Below are 18,452 nucleotides of genomic sequence, written 5' to 3' on the forward strand. Positions count from 1 at the left end.
GAACTAATTCTCTCTCCCAGACCCCACCCGATGCCTGGTACCCGATCAACGTCCCGCTCACGCTCTCTGACGACGCCGCAGACATGTACCTTCGCGCTCCACCGCCGTCGGCGTCGACGACTTCGTCGTCGGTCTCTTCCGCATCGTCGGCGCTCGACTCGGACACGACCGCGCTTGTGCCCAACCCGCGTCTCAAAATCGCCATTCGCCGCCACGGCGACGCCATCGAGGTCAAGGTTCTCTCCGCCTCGGGCCTCCCGGTCATGGACATGTCCATGATCGGCAACGCGCTCCGCCGTGCGCTCAACAAGGACCTGCTCGAGGTCATCCTCGCCTTTGCCGTTCTTGGCGTTCTTGTCGTCGGCGGCACCCTCGCCTTTGCCCACATCGAGGACTGGCGCCTGCTCGACGCTTTCTACTGGGCCGTCATCACCCTCTTCACCATCGGCTACGGTGACATTGCACCTGCCACAAAGACCGGCCGCATCGTCTTTATCCCCTACGCGTTTCTTCTCCTCGGCTTTGGCGCCTACGCCCTCTCGCTGCTCATGGACAAGTCGCTCGGCCTCCTCACCAAGTATGCGCTCGTTGCTGCCGCATCCAAGCCAATGCCCGATGCTGCCAACAACTCGGCAAGTCCCGCCGACACCCACTGCTGGGCCTCGCTCCGCCACAAGCTCCGTGCTTGTGTCACCACCCGCCAGGGCAAGTTCCAGGTCCAGCTTGTCATCGCCCTCGCCCTTACAGTTGCACTCATCCTTGTGGGCGGCCTCATCTCGCTCCAGGAGGGCTGGACCTATCTCGCCGGCGTCGCCTTTGCCCTCGAGACCGCATCGACACTTGGTCTCGGCACCCGCGTCCCGAAGACCGACGTCGGAAAGATTCTCACCATGGCCTTTGCCCTCTTTGCCGTCGGCGTCCTCTTCTCCGTCATCTCGGTCGTCGCTCAGCTCTCGGTGGAGCGCTCGCTTGTCTTCAAGCGTGAGCTCCTCCGCCGTAAGGCCGAGGCCCATGAGCTCGAGGCCCAGCTTGTCGCCCAAGCCTCAGGCCACGTTCTCGCCATTGATGCCCCGCACAGCCAGCCATCCATTGCAGCGCTCGCACCCGGCCTCTCCGCCGAGAGCCTGGCCCGCCCATCCAAGTCGCGTTACGCGGCCACCCGTGACTGGGTCAAGACCTCCTTTGCCGCCCAGGTCTTCCTCGGCCTCGTCGGCTTCTTTGCCATCAACTGCGCCGCTGCCGGTGGCCTTCGCTACACCGAGCGCGGCATCATCACCCGCTACCGCGACGCCATGTACGCTTCGCTCATCGTCTCGTCATCCACGGGCTACGGCGACATTGTGCCCAAGACCGAAGAGGGCTTTGTCATCATCTACGCCCTCCTCCTCATCGCCTACACACTGCTTGTTTGGATCATCGACGTTGCCGACCGTGCCACCAATGAGGCCGTAGGTAACGATGTTGACAACACTCTCCTCGACTCGTCCCAAGTCATTGTTGGCTCTGCACTTACCAAGCGCGCCCGCAATCACCTCTCTACCTCGTCATCGTCGTCGTCGTCATCATCGTCATCACTCGCTTCGGACGCCGCAGGCACCCGCTCCCGCGGTCGCACCCCTGCCTCCCACCCCAACAGCCGCGGTCGTGGCCGAGGCCGTGGTCGCGGCCGCGGTCGTGGCGCCCGCGCTCCTCGCAACGTTCCTCGCGCTTCTCACCCAGCCCAGCGCAACGCTGCTCGCGACCGTCCTCGACGCGCCCCCGGCCGCGCCCCGCCGTCCACTCGCGGACGGCGCCCGCGGCCGACCGGCCCTCACTAAGCTCAGTGTCTGGCGCAGGAACTTTACTCACTCTGCCAGCGAAAGCAGCAGCGCCGCGCCGCGCTTGATCCACCAGTCGGCATTCTTCGAGCACCGCAGGTCGACGTTGAGCAGGAAGCATCCGTCGGCTGCCCGCCACGGGTACACGTACACCGGGCACGGGTAGCTCTCCTTCTTCGACGCGCGCTTCTTGGTAATGACCGGCTTAAAGTGGACGAGCGGCATCGGCGAGACAAGCTGCATCGGCCGCGGCTCCACAAGCGAGCCCGTCGGATCCCATCCCGCACCCTCGAGCATGAGCCCCGAGATGTACGCGCCCTCGATCGGCGGCTCGAGCACCGCCGCAGAGTCGGCCGGTGAGAGGACCACAAACTCCCACGAGAGCGCGTCAATTGCCACGTTGTTCTTGCGAGCAGACGTCTGCAGCAGCGCGGTGAGGAAGCCCGCTGGGAAGGTAAAGCCACCGAGCCAGAACGTCCGCGGCACCTCGCCGAGCGCCCAGTTCTGGAACATGGAGATCCGGTCGGCAAGATCGCGCGTCCATGACGCCAGCGGCTTGAGCGATGGGTACGCAAACGACCATGCCGGCGGCACACGCCCATCAAACATGTACGAGAACGTCTCATCCATCTCTGTCGACATGACCACCAGTCCGTTGATCCCGTCCACAAGCTCCTCCAGCGACGCGCGCATCACACGCAGCAGCTTGTTGTACCGGCCCACCTCTTGCACCAGCACCACCTCGAGCGGATGCGGCTCGCCAGACATGGTGGACGACACCGCGGCGTCTTCGATCACAATCTCCAGCGGAAGTCGCTCCAGGATGTCCTCCGCCATGTGGAGGACCACAGACTCGCGCGACGGTGCACCCGACACCGCCACCCGCGGCTGGAGCGAAACCAACGTCGCCAGTAGCTCTTCCGAGGTCTTGATCTGCGACGAGATGCCCGCGTTGGTGTGCTGCCCAAACGCCTCCGGGCGGTCGACGTGCGGCAGCGTCGCCACGTACTTGCGGTACGAGCTGAGCGGCCCATCTTCCGGCACGTAGTACAGCGAGAGGTGCGGCACCAGCGGCGCCATCGGCTCGGTCAACACGTCCGGTCGGAACACCTCCTTCATGTAGACCCGCACCAGCCGCCGGTCGCGCGCGTCCGTGACACGCCCGCCGTAGTTGACTTCGGCAATGAGGTACTTGAGCGCATCCCAAGGCGTCGTCCCGGCCTTGGCCAGGTCCAGATACACAGAGAGCAGCTGTGCAGAGACGTGAAAGTCCGAGTCGTTAAAGTCGTACGGGATGTTGAAGCCGAGCGTAAGGAACTTGCGCCGCTCCAGGAGGAGCGAGTGGAACCAACAGAGCGCAAAGAGGAGCTTCTTGAACGAGCCCGACTTGGAGCAGCCCTCCAGCATCGACTCGGTCACCACGCCCGTCAGCAGCCGGTTGAGGTTCGCCTTGAGACCCTGTGGCGGCTCGGTCGTCATCTTGACAGACCGCTGCAGGACAGAAATCGGGAACCCGTCGCACGGCTTGGACGAGAGCCACAGCCTAAAGTCGGCGTGTGGCTCGGCTGCTTCCAGCGAGAGCACAATCTTCTCCAGTATCGGCAGCCAGTTGATCATCAGATGACAGTTGGCGAGGAAGACCCAGTGACCCTTGTCCATCGCTTGCGCAATTGCAGACGCCGCGTTGGCGTCCTGGCCCTGCCCGAGCGCAAGCGCCCGGAACTTACCCTTCATCCCGCGCTCCTCCACAAGCTGCTGCAGCGCAGACGACGGGTCCACTCCCGGCGAGAGCACAAAGATGAGCGGGATCGTCGGCGACGAGTCCCGGAACGCCGCCGCGAGATCCAGCGTCGGTGGCTCCACGTACTGGCCCTGCGACGAGAGCGATGCCGTGATGAACTTGGTCAGCGCAAAATTGAGCCGGTCCACACGCAGGCACCGCAAAATAATCATCGTTTGCAGATCGTTGAGGTTATGACCCCACTCGCCAGGCAGCGTCTCCTCCTCCGGCTCGGCAGACTCGTACCATCGCCGCCACTCGCGTCCGTGCTGCTCGAACGAGTGGATAAGCCCCGCAAAGGCAGGCAGCTTGTCAAGCTCCGTAATGTGGTCCCACTTTTGCTCAGGCAGCCACTCGCGGCACCGGTTCGCCGGCTGGAGCTCCTTGTCAAGCACCTGGCCGCCGCGGAGGAGAAAGTCGTACTCGGGCAGCGAAATCTTCTCGTCGCCGCCAAGAATCCGTACCGTCATGTGGAACGAGAACAGGAGCTTGTGCTTCTCAAACAGCCCGCGGCACGTGTTGCAGTACACCGCGTACGTGTGGAACTCGTTAATCGCCTCCACCCGCTCGGCCACAGCCTCGGCAATCTCGGCACGCGTCGCGCCGCCAAAGCCGCTCCCTGCGCCCGGCCCCTCGCCGCCGTCCGCCCCGGGCATCGCCATGACGTCCAGCCCGGCTCCCGACGCTGACTTGCCGGCTCCGCCGAGGAGACCCGAAGGCCCGCCGCCCAGCCCGCCACTCCCGCCTGTGCCCTCGCCGTCCGACGTCGATGCCTTTCGCGACGCGACGATCGACTTGCAGAACAAGTCGATGTACGTGTCGAGCGAGAACTGATACATCGGATCGACCCGCGAGAGGTCGAGCAGGACAAAGAACAGAATAGCAGCACGCTTTGCAGACGGCCGGTACGCCTCACGGAGAACATCAATCCGGACTTCCGTCTCTTCAGACTCGGCAAGCTGGACCTTGATCGACTCGGCAGTCGTCTTTGATGACTGCAGCGCATCAACCAGCTTCTCGTCGTCGAGCAGCGAGCCCTTGGCGGTGTCCAGCAGCCGAAGAATCTCGTCTTCGAGCTCCTCCAGCCGCTTCCGTCCGGCAGCCGTGTTGATCACCACCCGCTCTTTCTGCTTCTCCAGCACGGGCTGCTCCGCACGCACAACATACCCGAGCAGCTGGTCCTCCAGCCCCTTGGCCTTCACCGCAAAGTTGACCATCGTCGTCTTGGCCGCCAGCTCGGGCGAGTACACCGGGTTCGGCAGCTTTGTCGTCATGTAAAACCTAAAGTCAGGGTTGTACTCCACCTCTGTGTCGCCGAGCTTGAGCGTCATTGACGCGCCGCGCTTGATGACATCGCGCGCGAGCACAGGGTCCAGCGCAGGGTCCAGCTCCGTCCCAATGTTCTCGAGCAGGACCGGCGTGCCCTGCTTGATGGCGTACTCAATCCGCGACATGTAATCGGACATCGAGAGGTCCAGCACAATGAGATGCGCCTTCTTCTCCAGGTTCTTAATCCACGCGTTGGCCTGGCCCTGCGGGTCAATCATGAGCGGCCACCGCCGCCCGCGCGTCACCAGCACTCCGTTCTCGGTCGAGAACGAGTCCGACGGAAGCTTGAAAATGTTCCACTGCCGCACCTCGGTGGCCTTGGAGAGAAAGTCCGCAAACGAAAAGTCGCCGCTCGCCGGAATCTTGGTTGCCGCCACAGACTTGGCCCATGACGCAAGCAGCGACTCACGGTAGTCCGAGGTAAACGGACCGGCGTACGCCAAAAAAGCAGACGCCATGAGGCAGTCGCCAACCAGCAGCTGGATCTGCTCCTCGTAAGACGCAATCGCTGTCTCCCATCGCTCGCGCTCGCCAGAGAGTCCGTTCACCAGCTTGTCCGCGCGGTTGAGCTTGGTCTCAGTCTCGGCCGCCTGTCGGGCCAGCGCGTCGCGCTGCTGCGACCGCTCGTCGTGCTCCTTCTTGAGCTCGGCCATGGTGGTGTTGAGCGACTCAAGCTGCGCCTGCGCCTCGCGCAAGTCGCTCTGCTTCTTCTTCAGAATCTCCGACGCCTCCTTCACTGCCATCTTCTTGGGCAGCACGTCGCGATAGACCTTGCCGTACGTCTCCATCGACCGCACCCAGCCCGCGAGCAGCGCCGCAGCGTACGACACCTTCTTGATCTTATCCTGCGCAAAGTTGGGGTCCGCCAGCAGTCGACCAATCTTCCTCATTACAGACTCTGGAATCGAGTCCTTGGGGTAGTTGAGGACACGCGTGATAAAGTCTGATTGCGCCAGCTGCCGCTTCGCCTCGCCCCACGACGGCTCGCACTTGAGCAGCACCATGACCGCCTCCATCACCTTGCGCACCATCGCCGGCGGATTGGGAACGCCCGCAGCTCGGCAAGATGCTCCTTTTTGAGGAACTTCAGCTGCTCCTCGGCGGCCTGCAGCGCAGGCATCGACTCGTCGAGCACCTCCTGTGCCGCCGCAGCCTTGGCCTGCACCTCGATCTCCTCAGCGGCAATGCGCTCCTGGTCCGCGCCGACCTGCTTGGCCTGCTCGTTCGCCTCGCGCCGCCGCTGCACAATCATGACCAGGAACTCCTCGCACTCTTTCTGCATGACCGAGACCATGGCCTTGGTCTCCTCCAGCTCGACTGACATCGCCTCGACGTCCTCGCGTGTCTGCTGGAGCTTGAGCAAACCGTTGCGGAGCTTGTTGGCCGCATCGTTGAGCACCGTCCGCTTCTCGCTCAGGAGTGCCACGTACCCGGTGACCAGCTCCAGGAACGCCGACGGCGTCACGTAGTTGACCCGCGACATTGTCGCCTCCATGTCCGCCGACGCTGCTTGGACCGAGGCGTGGACGTCAACAAAGACCGAGGCTAGCGCCGCCTCGGTCTCTGGCGAGCCGACATCAATGTCCGAAAGGTACTTGGCACCAACCTCGCCGAGTGCGTCGAGCGGCCACTGCGAGTACCAGTCGATGGTGGTGCATGCCACAAGTGCCGGGTACATCCGCAGCCGGTTGCGGAACGCCTCGCCCACCGGCGACATGGTAATGACAATGTGCAGGTTCGCTCGCACCCGCTCCATGAAAAACGCCCACAGCGTCGGGTGCGAGTCGATGACGCCAGCTGCAAGCGCATCCGGGCGGATCGCGTCGCGGATGGCGTTGAGCTCGTCCGGCGCAAACAGGTTCGGCACCTCGCCCGATGAGAGCATGTTGTTGATGTCTTCGAGGAAGCCCTCCTCGACCACCTCGGTGTCCGAGAAGAGGAAGACAGTGGGAATGTTGCTCACGCCTGTCGCGTTGTACAGCTTCTTGAGATCGTCGTGGAACTCGGGCAGCCGGTAGACCTTGCGAACCTCGACTTGGAACAGCGAGTACTCGGCCACAAACGTGGCAAGCCGTGTGAGCGACGACCGGCCCGACCCGCCCACGCCGATAATGAGGCAGTGGCCAAACGGCTGCTTGAGGACGCGGACCAGCCGCGTCACGTGCGCAATAGCATCGTCAAACAGGACAAGATCCATCGGAACAACCGAGAGCTGGTCATTGTAGTCGCTCAGGCGCTCCTCCATGAACTCGCGCAGCGCGGCCTTGTCCGCAATTTCCTGGTAGACGTCCTCGTCGGTCGACGACGTCCGCATAAAGTCGCCAAACAGCGGGTCGACCTCGGGCCGGCCAAAGAGCTTTGTCCACGAGACCGAGAACCGGGTCAGGAGCTTGTCGCTCATCTCGGAGCGGAACGCCTCGCGGTCGGCTGCACAGTTGAGGCGGTCGTGGAAGACGCGGAAGTTCTCGTGGACCCAGAGCTTGATGATCGAGTCCTTCTCGTCGTAGAAGAACCGATGTGCCCGGAGGAGGCCCTGGAAGACCTTGGACAGATCGCGGAGGTTGAACAGGTAGTGTGAGCTCGCCGGCCGCGGGAGGAACGTCGCCGTCACAAAGTTGTACAGCTCGAGCGTGGCAGAGACCATGACCTCGCCGAGCGGTTTGATCGTCTCCTCAAAGTCCTGCAGCTTTTGGCCGAGGAGGACCGAGAAAATGCGCCGGAGCTGAGTATCCGACGGAAAGACAATGTTGAGGACGTTGAACCGGGCCATAATCCGCGGATCGACCGTGTTCCGCCCGCCGCCCGGCGGACCCATGGCCACCACCAGCCGCATGTCACGGATCTTCTTCTGCGACTGGTGAACCTTGTCGTACCAGAACCCGAGGTCAATCCACTGCCGGATGAGCTCGAGCGGCGGCTGGGCGCCAAACTCCTCCTTCTGCGGCATGTTGAACTCGTCAATGAAGCAGAGCATCCGCTTGCCGCCCTTGGGGTAGTACGTGTCCTTGGTCCGCTTCTCCACCGCATCCTCGATGATGGCCATGGTCCGCGCCGCGTTGGTCCGCGCCGAGAAGTTGATGGTCATGCTCGAATACCGCTCCGCGAGCGACCGGTCGCTCAGCACGGCCTTGACCGCCGACGTCTTGCCGGTTCCGGTCTCGCCCACCAGCATCGGTCGCTTGTCGGCCATCAGCAGCGCCTTGATGAGGAAAGTGTTGCGGAGGGTGTCGACCGTTGGCACAATGATGGTGTGGAACGGCGCGTCGGCAGGATACCGCCAGCCCTGCGGAATGAGCTCGGACCAGTGGGCCCAATTCTTCGACTTGACGTCGACGTAGTGCTCAAAGACGGTGTCCTTGGCCGGAAACTGGCCCTCGATCTGCCGCAGCTCCATGTCCAGCAGCTTTCGCGACGGCTGGTCAAGCGACCCCCCGAGCGACCAGATGAGCGAGAAGAGGAACCACAGCTCCACCATCCGCTTGTAGTAGTCCTCGTCGTCGGGGTTCACGCCGTTGGCCGGCGTGGCTAGCGCCTCGTACAGGTCGCAGAGCGCGGCAACCATGTTGAGCTCCGAGACAGCAACAAGCGACGAGCACGACGACTTGACAAAGGCCAGCAGCGGGTCGACGTACTTATCGAAGAGCTTCTCCAGCAGCGGCGCGGCCTTGGCCGGGGCTACATGCGCCAGCCACGACGCCACCAGCGGCCTCCACCCCAGATCCTTGGTATCCATGTACACCATGCCGCACCGCGAGACCGTCGCCGGCGACGCCACCGCCAGGTCCGGTACCTCGAACAAGAGTGAGACCTTGTCTGGAATGGTAATCCGCTGTCCGTTGTTGAGCGTGAGCATCTTGTTGTCGTCGAGCACCGTGTTCATCGACTCAATCCACAGCGTGTCGACCGGCCCGTCCATGACCACCCACCGCTCGTCAGGCGAGTCCATCTCGCACACTCGTGTGATGATGTGCGAGAGAATGCCGTACGTCCACTCGCGAGTTGAGATGTTGTAGTACCCGTAGAGGTCGTTCGGATGGTCGACCGCCTTGGGGTTGAGCACCACGCTCTGCACCTTGCAAAACGGTGTCTCCGAACTGCCGACATCGATCACGCCCGACGCCAGCGTGTTGAGCGCAGTCTCGAGCGCCCGCCACGCCGCCGTCTTGGCCGAACCAGTCTCTCCCACAATCATGACGCCATGTCGGGTCTTCTTCGTCTCGTACAGCTGTTCGATCTTTGTGATGATCGCCGGCGTCGCCTGCAGGCCGGCGTCCGCCAGCGCCGCCCGGATGGCGACCTCCAGCGGACCGTACTCGACCGGCGTCAGCGTTGTCTCGTTGAACAGGTCCGAGAGAATGGCGAGGAAGAGCGGGACATCGTCGGCCACAAACTTGGGCAGGTTCATGTCCGTCAGTGCCCGCAGCAGCACCTCCTGTTCGTCCTCGACCGCGCCCGACCGCTTGAGCGCTCCGGCCATGACCAGAACCGACTTGATGGCGCGGAGGCCAAAATCGTAGTGGTCCTGCTGCGAGAGCTGCTCTTTGGCGAGCTTGTACAGCGTCGTGATCTTGCGCGCGAGCCCGTCCTGCCTAAAGCCCTCGGCATAGAGCATGATCTCGGCAATCGCCGCAGAGTCCGGCACCATCATCGAGATCGGCCGGAACAGCGCCTTGAGGTTGTCCGGGAGCTCGGACCGCCCGGCATAGCCGGGGTTCATCGTCACGAAAATACCACACGTCGGCTCGAGCCGGATCTTCTTGCCCTCAAAGGTGAAGAAAAAGTTGGTCGGCGACTTGATGTGCCACTCGGGCGCGCCGCCGTCCGGCCCGCTCTGGCCGCTACCGCCACTCGCTCCAGCGTCGCCACCGCTGCTCGCGCTCGCAGCCGATGGCCCTGTATCGCCGCTGTCGCCACCGCCAGCAACTGCGGCGCCGGCGCCGCCCCCCGCTACCGCGCCCGAGCCCGAGCCCGAGCCCGAACCCGATGACTGGGCAAAGAGGTGGATGGCGGCAAGGATGGATGAGATTTGCTGGGCGACGACCGAGAGCACCTCAATCTCGATACGGTTGAACTCATCAAAGCACGACCAGGCCCCGGTCTGGGCGAGGCCAGAGAAGAGGCGCTCGAGCGACTTGTAGTCGAGGCCTTCGGAGCAGTTGAAGACCATAACATACTTGGCGAGCGCCTTGCCGAGGTCCTTGACCGTCTCGGTCTTGCCTGTTCCAGCCGGACCCTGCGGGTTGCCACCCTTTTGCAGATGCAGCGCCGTTGTGAGCGTCATGTAGCACCGGTCGGTGAGGTCGGTGACAACAAGGCGGCCCGAGTTGCCGAGGTACTCGTAGCCGTACACAAAGGTGGCGAGCGTCTGTCGCACAAGGCAGAGCCGGTTCTTGTCGTCCCAGTAGAAGCGAAGCTGCTGCTGCCAGTCAAAGTCAGACAGGTCGCGGGTGCCCAGCTTGACAATCTTGTCGACGACTTCGCGGGCATGGACCTCGATGGTGAGGAGTGCGACAAGCTTCTTACGCTCCAGCCGCGAGATGGGGCCCATGACCGTGTCGACGAGCCGCTGCACAGTCCGCCGCTGCTTGGAACGCAGGTTGCGCAGCGCCTTCTTCTCACCGGCGGCATAGTCGGCAATGTGGCGCTCGCACGCCGCAGTCCAAATGATCTGCGACGCGGTGATGAGCGCTTGCCCCGGCCAGGCCGCGAGCAGCGACTCAAACGTGCCGCGCCGGTGCTTGCGGACGGCGGCGTGGGTCTTCTTCAGATCGTTGATGAGCGTCGTCTGCATCATGTCCTCGATGTGACGGAGCCACTCCTCGACCGGACCCTCGGCGTAGACCGGCTTGGAGAAGGCCACGTTCTCGCCGTCGGGCGAGTTCATGCCGTACGCAATCTTGCGAGCATCTTTGACCATAAAGTCGAGCGTCTGGATTCCCTCAAAGCACTTTTTGATGTGCTTCTGGATGGGCTCGACCGGCTTCTTGGTGCCGGGTCCGCCGGGCGCGTCGCCCGACGACGCCGACGTCGAGCCGAGGATCTCGAGGAGCTCGTCGTCGGAGAGAAAGTAGAACCGTGGGAACTGGACCCGCTTAGTCTCCAAGTACTGGTCGAGCGACTTTTGGATGGTCTCGAGGTCCTTGTTCATGCGGAAGAGCAGGTCCGAGAGGCCGTCCATGTGGGTCCCGTCCTTGGCGTTCGGGTTCTTCGACAGCCGCTCCATGACGATGCGCCAGTTCGAGTCGACGCTTTGGAACATCTGCGAAGCCGTCGGGAGCTGGCGCCGGATCTCGCCACCGGGGCCCATGAAAATGTTCTCGAGGTAGAGCCAGTGTCGCTGGACTTGGAGCATGAGTTCGACCGTCTCAAGCACGTGGGTGAGCGTCTTCTCCCAGTGCTCGACCTGCGGCTGAAAGGCGGCGTAGTACCGCGACGACTTGGTGTGCGAGAGCGAGATCATGTGCTCTTCGAGTAGCGCAAACACCTCGTCGGTCTTGACCACTCGGTAGTGGTCGGCCTTGTGCGGCTCGAGCGTGAGCGTCGTCGCTGCCCACGCCGTCTCGATGGCTTTGAGCTCGTTTTCGATGGCGAGCTCGTTGGTAGCCGAGAGCGAGAGCTGGGCAATGATGTCGCGGTACTGGTCAAGGCCAAGGGCAATGATGCGCTCGAGCGTAAAGTCGTCCGACGCCGGGTCAAATACGGCGCCGACCTCGTCCATGAGAATGAGCCAATGACGGCGGCGGATGGCCGGGTTCTTGAGGTCGGTGATGAGCGGCATGGTGTCCTTGACCTGGGCCACACGCTCCGGGCGCGTCGCCCGACGACGCCGACGTCGAGCCGAGGATCTCGAGGAGCTCGTCGTCGGAGAGAAAGTAGAACCGTGGGAATGGTCTTGACAACAAGCGAAGCAAACTTCATCGACTTCCATGTCTTCCACGACCGGTTCCACTTGGTGGTCAGCTCCCAAATCTTGGTCAGCCAGTCGAGCTCGCGCGCAGTAGCCGCAATGTCCTTCGACGGCGGCCAGTCGATGTCAAACATGGCCAGTCCCTCGCGAAGCTCCACCTCACGGGTCCGCAGCTCGTCGAGCGCAGCGGTAAACTCGGCGACGAGTCGATTCGCCGTGTCGACATCGTAGTTAGCGCCAAACGGCGCGCGGGCGAGAAAGTCGGCCCGCAGCGTCTCGGCCTTGGCGACAAACTCCTCGGCCGAGTGGCGGAGGTCGGCCTTAAACGACTCCTTGTGCTCGGCGAGCGAGTCCTTGGTCCGCACCAGTGTCTCCTGGAACGAAGCGTGCGCTGCCGGAAGCGCCGCCAGCGCCGCCAGCTCGGCCGGAGGCACATCGACCTCGTACCGCGTGAGCGCATCGTACTGCTCCTGCAGCGGACCGAACCGGGCCTGAACAGTCGGCTGCTCCTGCGAGACATTGCTGTACAGCTCGAGGGCGTACGAGAGCTGTGCAAGCGTCTCGGGCTTCTTGGCCAGCGCCGCCGTGTTGTCGGCGTAGTATGCGGTGAGCGCGTTGAGCTCTGTGAGCGCAAACTCGTTGAGCACGCCCGTCAGCTCCTCCTGCCAGTTCTTACAGAGCGTGCGGCACCTGGCCTTGAGAGCGGTAAAGACAAGCTGCACAAAGTCGACCTGGACCTGCTCGTACTCTTGGATGATGTTGTTGTCGAGCTGGCGGAAGAGACCCATGTGAGTGTCAAAGGCCGAGAGCGAGCGCGACTGCTGGGTCCGGTAACGCTGGATAAAGTTGCGCTGCTGGTCGTGGAGAATGGCGCGGTACTTCTTCTTCCACTCGTTCTGCAACGCCTCGAGCTTTTCGCGGATCGACGACATCGAGGTGAGCGTCGAGTGAATGAGCTGCTTGTAGGCCTCGGTCGAGGCGATGATGGCGTAGAACGAGGTCTCGTCGTCGTCGTCGACGATGTCGTCGGTAGAGTCGCCGCTCTCGCGCGAAGCCACGCTACTCGCATCGCCATCGTCGGCGCTGGGGCCGGACGATGGGCCTGGCGCAGCGGCCGCTGCTGATGCCTCTGCGGCGGCGGCGGCGGCGCGGGCGGCAGCAGCGGCGCGGCGGTCAAACGAGCCGCCGTCGCGCGCCCGCGAGAACGAGCCGCCGTCGCCACTCGCGTCGTCATCGTCGGCCTCGTCGTCCGACGCAACGGCAAAGAGTGGGCGGATGGTGCCGTAGAGGCGCGGCACAACCGAGACGCACTCGATGATGTTCTTTTCCACAACAAGCACTGTGTTGATGAGCTCGTCAAGCGAAGGCACAAAGACCGGCTGGATCGAGTCGTCGAGGTCGGCGTGCATAAAGAAGAGCGGCGAGACCGGCGGGGCGCCCGGGCCGGAGCCACAGGTGGCGGCATTGATCTTGAGCAGCGAGGTCTTGACAGTCGCCGAGAGCGACTCAAGCACCCACGAGTCGACCTCCTCCACAAACGCATCCCATTCATCTTGGACCGTCTGCGAGTCGTCCTTAAAGGCGTCGTAGGTGGCAATGAGCAGGTCGCGGATCTCATTATGGCGGGTGACGAGCTGCTCGCGGACGAGAGCCTGGTACTCGGCCTGGCGAGTGGCGAAGCGAGCAACCTCGTACTTGGTCTTGCCAATGAGGACGAGCGGGTTGACGGCAATGAGCCGGCACTTTTCCTTAATCGCCGCCTCGTTGCCCTTGTACTCGGAGACGACCGATGCAACGCCGGCGGCCTGCTTGCGGCACTCGCGGGTAAACTCAAGGATGGAGCCGGCCGACTCCCAGGTGAGGGTCTTGATGCCGTGGGCAATGCGGCGGTCGAGGACCATGATGCGCTCGGAGAAGAGCGCCAGCTGGCGCGGGGTGAGCGACGAAAGAATGTCGTTGTAGTCCGAGACAACGAGGGCAACGTTGGCGCGAAGGACCCGAAGCGCGTCACGCTGCGAGATGATGTCGTGGCACGTCGCCGGCACGTCGGTCCGGCGAAGCTTTTCCCAGTAGTAGACCTCGGCAAAGATGGAAAGGAGCGGAGCCGGGAACGAGAGAGTGAGAAGGCGTGAGCCGGGATCGCGCTTCAGCAAGTGGGACTCGAGCATGGTGGTGAGTGGACCGAGGTCCTCAACGGAGATCTTCCAGTCGAGGAAGAGCTTGTTGATGTACTCTTCAAGCGCGTTGACAAAGACGGCGTACTGCGACTCCAGCTCGGCCATGCGAGCGCGGTTATTGAGAAAGGTGGCGTTCTTGATGGCCAGCCACTGCGACTTGACGCGGTTCTGCAGCGTGCGGGTCCAGATGGCAGCACCCGAGTAGCGCGGATGGTCCGAGTGGAGCGGCGGCGAGCGCTTGAGCGAGTCAAAGTGGTGCTTGACCGCGTTGAGATCGGCGGCAAAGAGCGTGTACACCGTCTCCTCGCAGAGCATGACAGTGTGGACAATCGAGTCGCGGGTGGCGAGCGAGGAGAAGACCTCGAGCAGCTCCATGCCTGAGGCGACGGTCGAGACCGACGAGAATGCCGAGTTGATGACGTTTTGGTACATGCGATCGAGGTCTTTGACGCCTTCCTTGAAAGCCGGAAAGTCCTCGTGCCACTCGGTGACCTTGACGTCGCGCATGTCGTACGGCTTGTGGAAGAGCTTATCGGCGAGTTCGTTAAAGGCGGCCTCAATGCCCTCGAGCTGGTGGGCAATCTGTGGTCCGCGGGTGCCACCAAAGGCCGGCAGCGGGCGGACACGGCCGCCGCGAGCCTTGCGGCCAAATTGGACGAGCGACTCGCAGACCTCGAGGAGGTTAGCGCAGCGCTGGATAAAGGCGTCGACGTGGGCAAAGATGGTGGTGTAGTCGGTAAGCTCCCACTTGCGCGGCTCGTGCCGGGTGAGGCGAACAAGGCGACGGTGGAGGGTGGTAAACTGGTCCTGACACGCCTTGCTGGCCGCAATCGAGTCGTTGAGCGCGTCCATGGCGGCGTACACATCGCCGCGGAAGATGTCGTCGACCGAGATTGCCGACGCACAGCGGTTGATGACCTCGTTCGAAATCTTGGAGAGGAGGTTGGCCATCAGCTGCGGAGTGTTGTAGTAGCCAGAAATGAACCAGATCAGCCGGACGGCGTTGAGGACCGACGGGAGAATCGAGGGCAGCTCCTTGGGCGACGCGAGCGCAAGCGCCTCGCACGGGGCGCGAAGCGCGGAGAGATACTTGAGATTGTTCTGCGAGACAGCAGCCTCAGACTCGATCTTGCCGGCGTACGTCCGGAACTCGTCGAGGTACGACGACTGGAAGACCTCGAGCACCTTGACGATGGCAAGGACGCCCGGCGAGTTGAGCTGGCGCTCAAGCGACGAGAGATCGAGCGCACGAAGCCGCCAATACTCAAGCTCCTCGAGCGGGCCTTGCGATGAGAGTGCATTCGACGCGTTGGACGACGAGAGCAGAGTCTTGATCTGCCGGGTCCAGTGGACAAGCGCAGTCTGCAGCCGCTGGACGAGGTCCTTGTCGGCCGCAGCAGTTGCAGGATCGGCCACGTTCTCACGCGGCACGTACAGAATGGTCGACGAGTTGACTGCCGACGAAGTCTCGGTGAGCGAGGCCATGAAGCGGTGGAGCTTGTCAGCAAACTCGCGCTGGACCGACGACGGCCACGGGTTGTGGGTGAGGAAGCGCGGAATGTGGACAGCCTGCATCGACGAGAGGAGCGAGGAAAGCGCCGACTTGCGGACGGTCCCGTACTGGATGGAGGCCCGGAGGCGGGCCGGTGACCAGATGACGACGTTGCTGGATGCCCCGGCGTGCGGCGCGGGCTCGCCATCGGGCTCGCCAGCTCCGGCACTCAGCGCTGCCTCGGACGCGTCGCGCTTGACAAAGTACAGAAGGACCGGCGAGCGCGAGAGCGTCGGCAGCGAAAAGTCGTTCGGCAGCGAGTTGACGACGTGGAGCCAGAGGCCGGTCGACGACGCGCCCGACGGGCCGGCCGGGCCGGTCGTCTCGCTGGCCGCGCCAGACGTTGCAGGCTCGGTCCGCGGTGGGACCTCGTCCATGTAGGCAAATGCAGTAGCGGCGCCATGGGAAGAGAGAAAGTGCAGCAGCACGTTGTAGTGGCCTTGCCCAAACCGGTCCTCATCGTAGCCTGGCAGCAAGTCCAGCCGCTGCTTGAGCCACTCGACAGCCTCGGTCGAGGTTAGCGGCGTTTCCGCGCTGGCCACCACTTGGTGCGAGCCACGGCGCTGCGACGACATTGCCAAGAGGGAGAGGACGAAGAGGGAGAGAGAGGTTGGTGTGGGGTAGGTGGTGGGGGGTGGAGTAGTGGGGGGGTGGGGGGGGGGGGGGGAGAGGGGTAGTGAGCGTGGAGTACGTCGTTAGTGGGGAGGGTGGGGGAGAGGGGAAAGGCAAGGAAAACGGCGGGCGGGGAGGAGGCGCGGCCGGCGCGACGGGCGTGTGTGATCGATCGGGAATTGATCAGGTTGGCTGGGGGGGGTGGGGGGGGGGGGGGGGGGAGGGGAGAGGAGGAGAGGGGGGTCTCATGGAGAAGCTACAGTCGTCGTAGCTGGTGGTGAGAAGCTACAGTCGTCGTAAAGTGGGCATGAGTGGTGGTGGTGGTGATGAAGACGGCAGAGGGTGGGAGGAGGTGCTCGCAGAGCGCGGCTTCCCAGGCGTGAGTATGACGACGTGCGGGTTTGTTCAGGAGAGCCGATACGCACATCCTGATCTGTGCCACGAGGATGTGCTGGAGACCGAGTCGCCGTTTGCGACGGTGGTTGCGGCTGGGACAGCCGTGTACTCGTTCCTGGTGGTGGGCGATCAGAACGCCGGCAAGTCAACGTTCCTCCACGCGTGGTCGGCGTCGGCGGACAAGGCCTTTCTCTCCCTCACCTCGTGGCTCCCGTTCCTCTCGGCGTCGTTTGTCAACTCGCGCGTGCTATCGTCGGCTGGTCCGAGGTCCAGCCTGGGCCCGGGCGACCAACCGCCGTTTCTCGACACCGATCTAGGACGGGCTTCGCTCCTGGTCACGCTCGAGACCTTTGCGTTCTTTGTGGCCGAGTTTGGCCTCGATCCCGCGCTGGTCACTGACCTGGATGCCGCGGACCGATACGTGGCCATCCAGTTTGTGGAGATCGGCGGGGACCATCTTGACCGCATCATGACCAGTGACGACGAGCTGGCAGCTGCGCCCGAGCCCGGCCTGCTCGAGCTGGTCGCCACCTCGCGCGCCATGCTGAGCTCGGTGGCGTCGGCAGTCTACTTTGTCAACGGCGCCGAATGGGCAGAGAGCCCCGACGCCGCCGCCGCCGCGCTGCGGTCCCGTCTGCAATATCTGGACGGGCTGTATGCGGGACATGAGGCTGCTCTCGAGCTCATGATCTGCATCACGCGGGTCGAGCTCGGGTCGGACGCCGCATCGCAGGTCCGCGACCAAGTGGTGGAGCTTGTGGCCGGCGACGATGCTGCCCCGCGCGGCGGCCTTGCGTTTGGACCTTTGTGGCTCTGCGCACACATCGACGCTGGCGGGGATCTAGTGCCAGACCAGATCATGCTCACGCTCTCGCGGCTCTTCCGAGCTGCCACCTTTGCGCCACCGGACTCTGCAGTGGCGGTGGGCTCGCTGGACGGGGTGACAGCACGCTGCCTCGCTCAATGCTACAAAGACACGGTGGCAGCCGCTGCTGGCGAGAACGGTGACGGGTTTTGGCCGTTCCTCGACCGCGATTCGTTTGACGATTGGATGGACGACCGGCCGGTCGGCGAGCTTCCTCCACCGCTCCTGTTGCAGTCGTTTGATCGGGTGTTTGAGCGGCTTGCCGCTGATGCGCGAGTCGCGGTCATCGAGAGTTGTGACGGCCTCGGTAGTTTGAGCGTCGCTGTTGCCGGCCACGGACACTGGGCTTCGCCGCTCTGTGACCGCCGACCCGGCGCAGGTCTCGCCGGACGCTTCCCACTCTACGCTCCGCTGATGGAGCAGTTTGAGTTTTTCATGGAGCGCAACCTCCCGCCGCAGTTCTGGTACACTGCCCCCGGCGCCAAGCCAAGCCAGTCCGAAACTGCAGCTAGCGCACCAGCTTTGGTTGCCGCCGGCCTCCGCACCCGCATCATCGACGCGCTAACAGCAGCGCTCGCCCCGTCGACCCACCATGCCCGACTCTTTGTCTGGCTTCTCGAGGACTACGCGCTCCTCGCGGCCCACGCTAATGCTGCTGCCATCGGCCCGCTCTCACTTCCAGTTACAGTCTGCCATGTTGGAGCCGTTCTAGAAGCAGCTGGTCTCGTGGCGGATGACGGATCGCGGCTGTTGTGTGTGGAGCTTGATGTCGAAGAGTAAGCCGCCATTGCCAAACTGAATGAAATGAAATCATTGGAGTTTGGTAGACTTCTCGTCGACCATGTCGTTCCTTCGGTATGTTAGCTGGTGGGAGGTAGACAGAATGAAGTGGGAGGGGGGAGAGGAAGGGGGAGAGGGAGGGAGGGAAGGGAAGGAGGGAGGGAAGAGGAGAGGAGGTGGGGAGGGGGGGGGGGGTAGGAGGGAGGTGGGAGGCGAAGGACGGTAGTGGAGGAGGGC

General features: G+C 63.3%; 4 protein-coding genes across 4 annotated transcripts in view; 3 read left to right on the plus strand and 1 right to left on the minus strand.

The window, feature by feature from the left end:
• AMSG_03784 (potassium channel protein) overlaps positions 1-1,954 on the plus strand; it is a gene marked incomplete at its 5' end in the record, with an annotated part of 3,404 nt that extends 1,450 nt beyond the window's left edge. Inside the window, one exon of the mRNA XM_013904234.1 lies at positions 21-1,954. Coding sequence (XP_013759688.1) covers positions 21-1,817 — 1,797 coding nt within the window. The 3' untranslated portion in view covers positions 1,818-1,954. The remainder of the gene's footprint in view (positions 1-20) is intronic.
• Positions 1,845-16,137, minus strand: AMSG_03785 (dynein heavy chain 2; the record flags this gene model as incomplete). Its single annotated transcript, XM_013904235.1, has 4 exons — positions 1,845-5,869; positions 5,917-5,936; positions 5,976-11,728; positions 11,806-16,137. 4 exons carry the CDS (start codon positions 16,135-16,137, stop codon positions 1,845-1,847), a joined length of 14,130 nt encoding a protein of 4,709 aa, XP_013759689.1.
• Positions 16,138-16,506: 369 nt separating this feature from the next.
• On the plus strand, positions 16,507-18,215 carry AMSG_03786 (uncharacterized protein; the record flags this gene model as incomplete). Its single annotated transcript, XM_013904236.1, has 1 exon — positions 16,507-18,215. Exon 1 carries the CDS (start codon positions 16,560-16,562, stop codon positions 18,213-18,215), a length of 1,656 nt encoding a protein of 551 aa, XP_013759690.1. The 5' UTR covers positions 16,507-16,559.
• A 47-nt stretch (positions 18,216-18,262) lies between these two features.
• The window catches only part of AMSG_03787 (hypothetcal protein), a 1,560-nt gene continuing 1,370 nt past the window's right edge, over positions 18,263-18,452 (plus strand). The window contains exon 1 of the mRNA XM_013904237.1: positions 18,263-18,290. Coding sequence (XP_013759691.1) covers positions 18,277-18,290 — 14 coding nt within the window. The 5' untranslated portion in view covers positions 18,263-18,276. The remainder of the gene's footprint in view (positions 18,291-18,452) is intronic.

Source organism: Thecamonas trahens (assembly GCF_000142905.1).
Source record: "Thecamonas trahens ATCC 50062 unplaced genomic scaffold supercont1.14, whole genome shotgun sequence".
In the NCBI taxonomy this organism is placed as follows: Eukaryota; order Apusomonadida; family Apusomonadidae; genus Thecamonas; species Thecamonas trahens.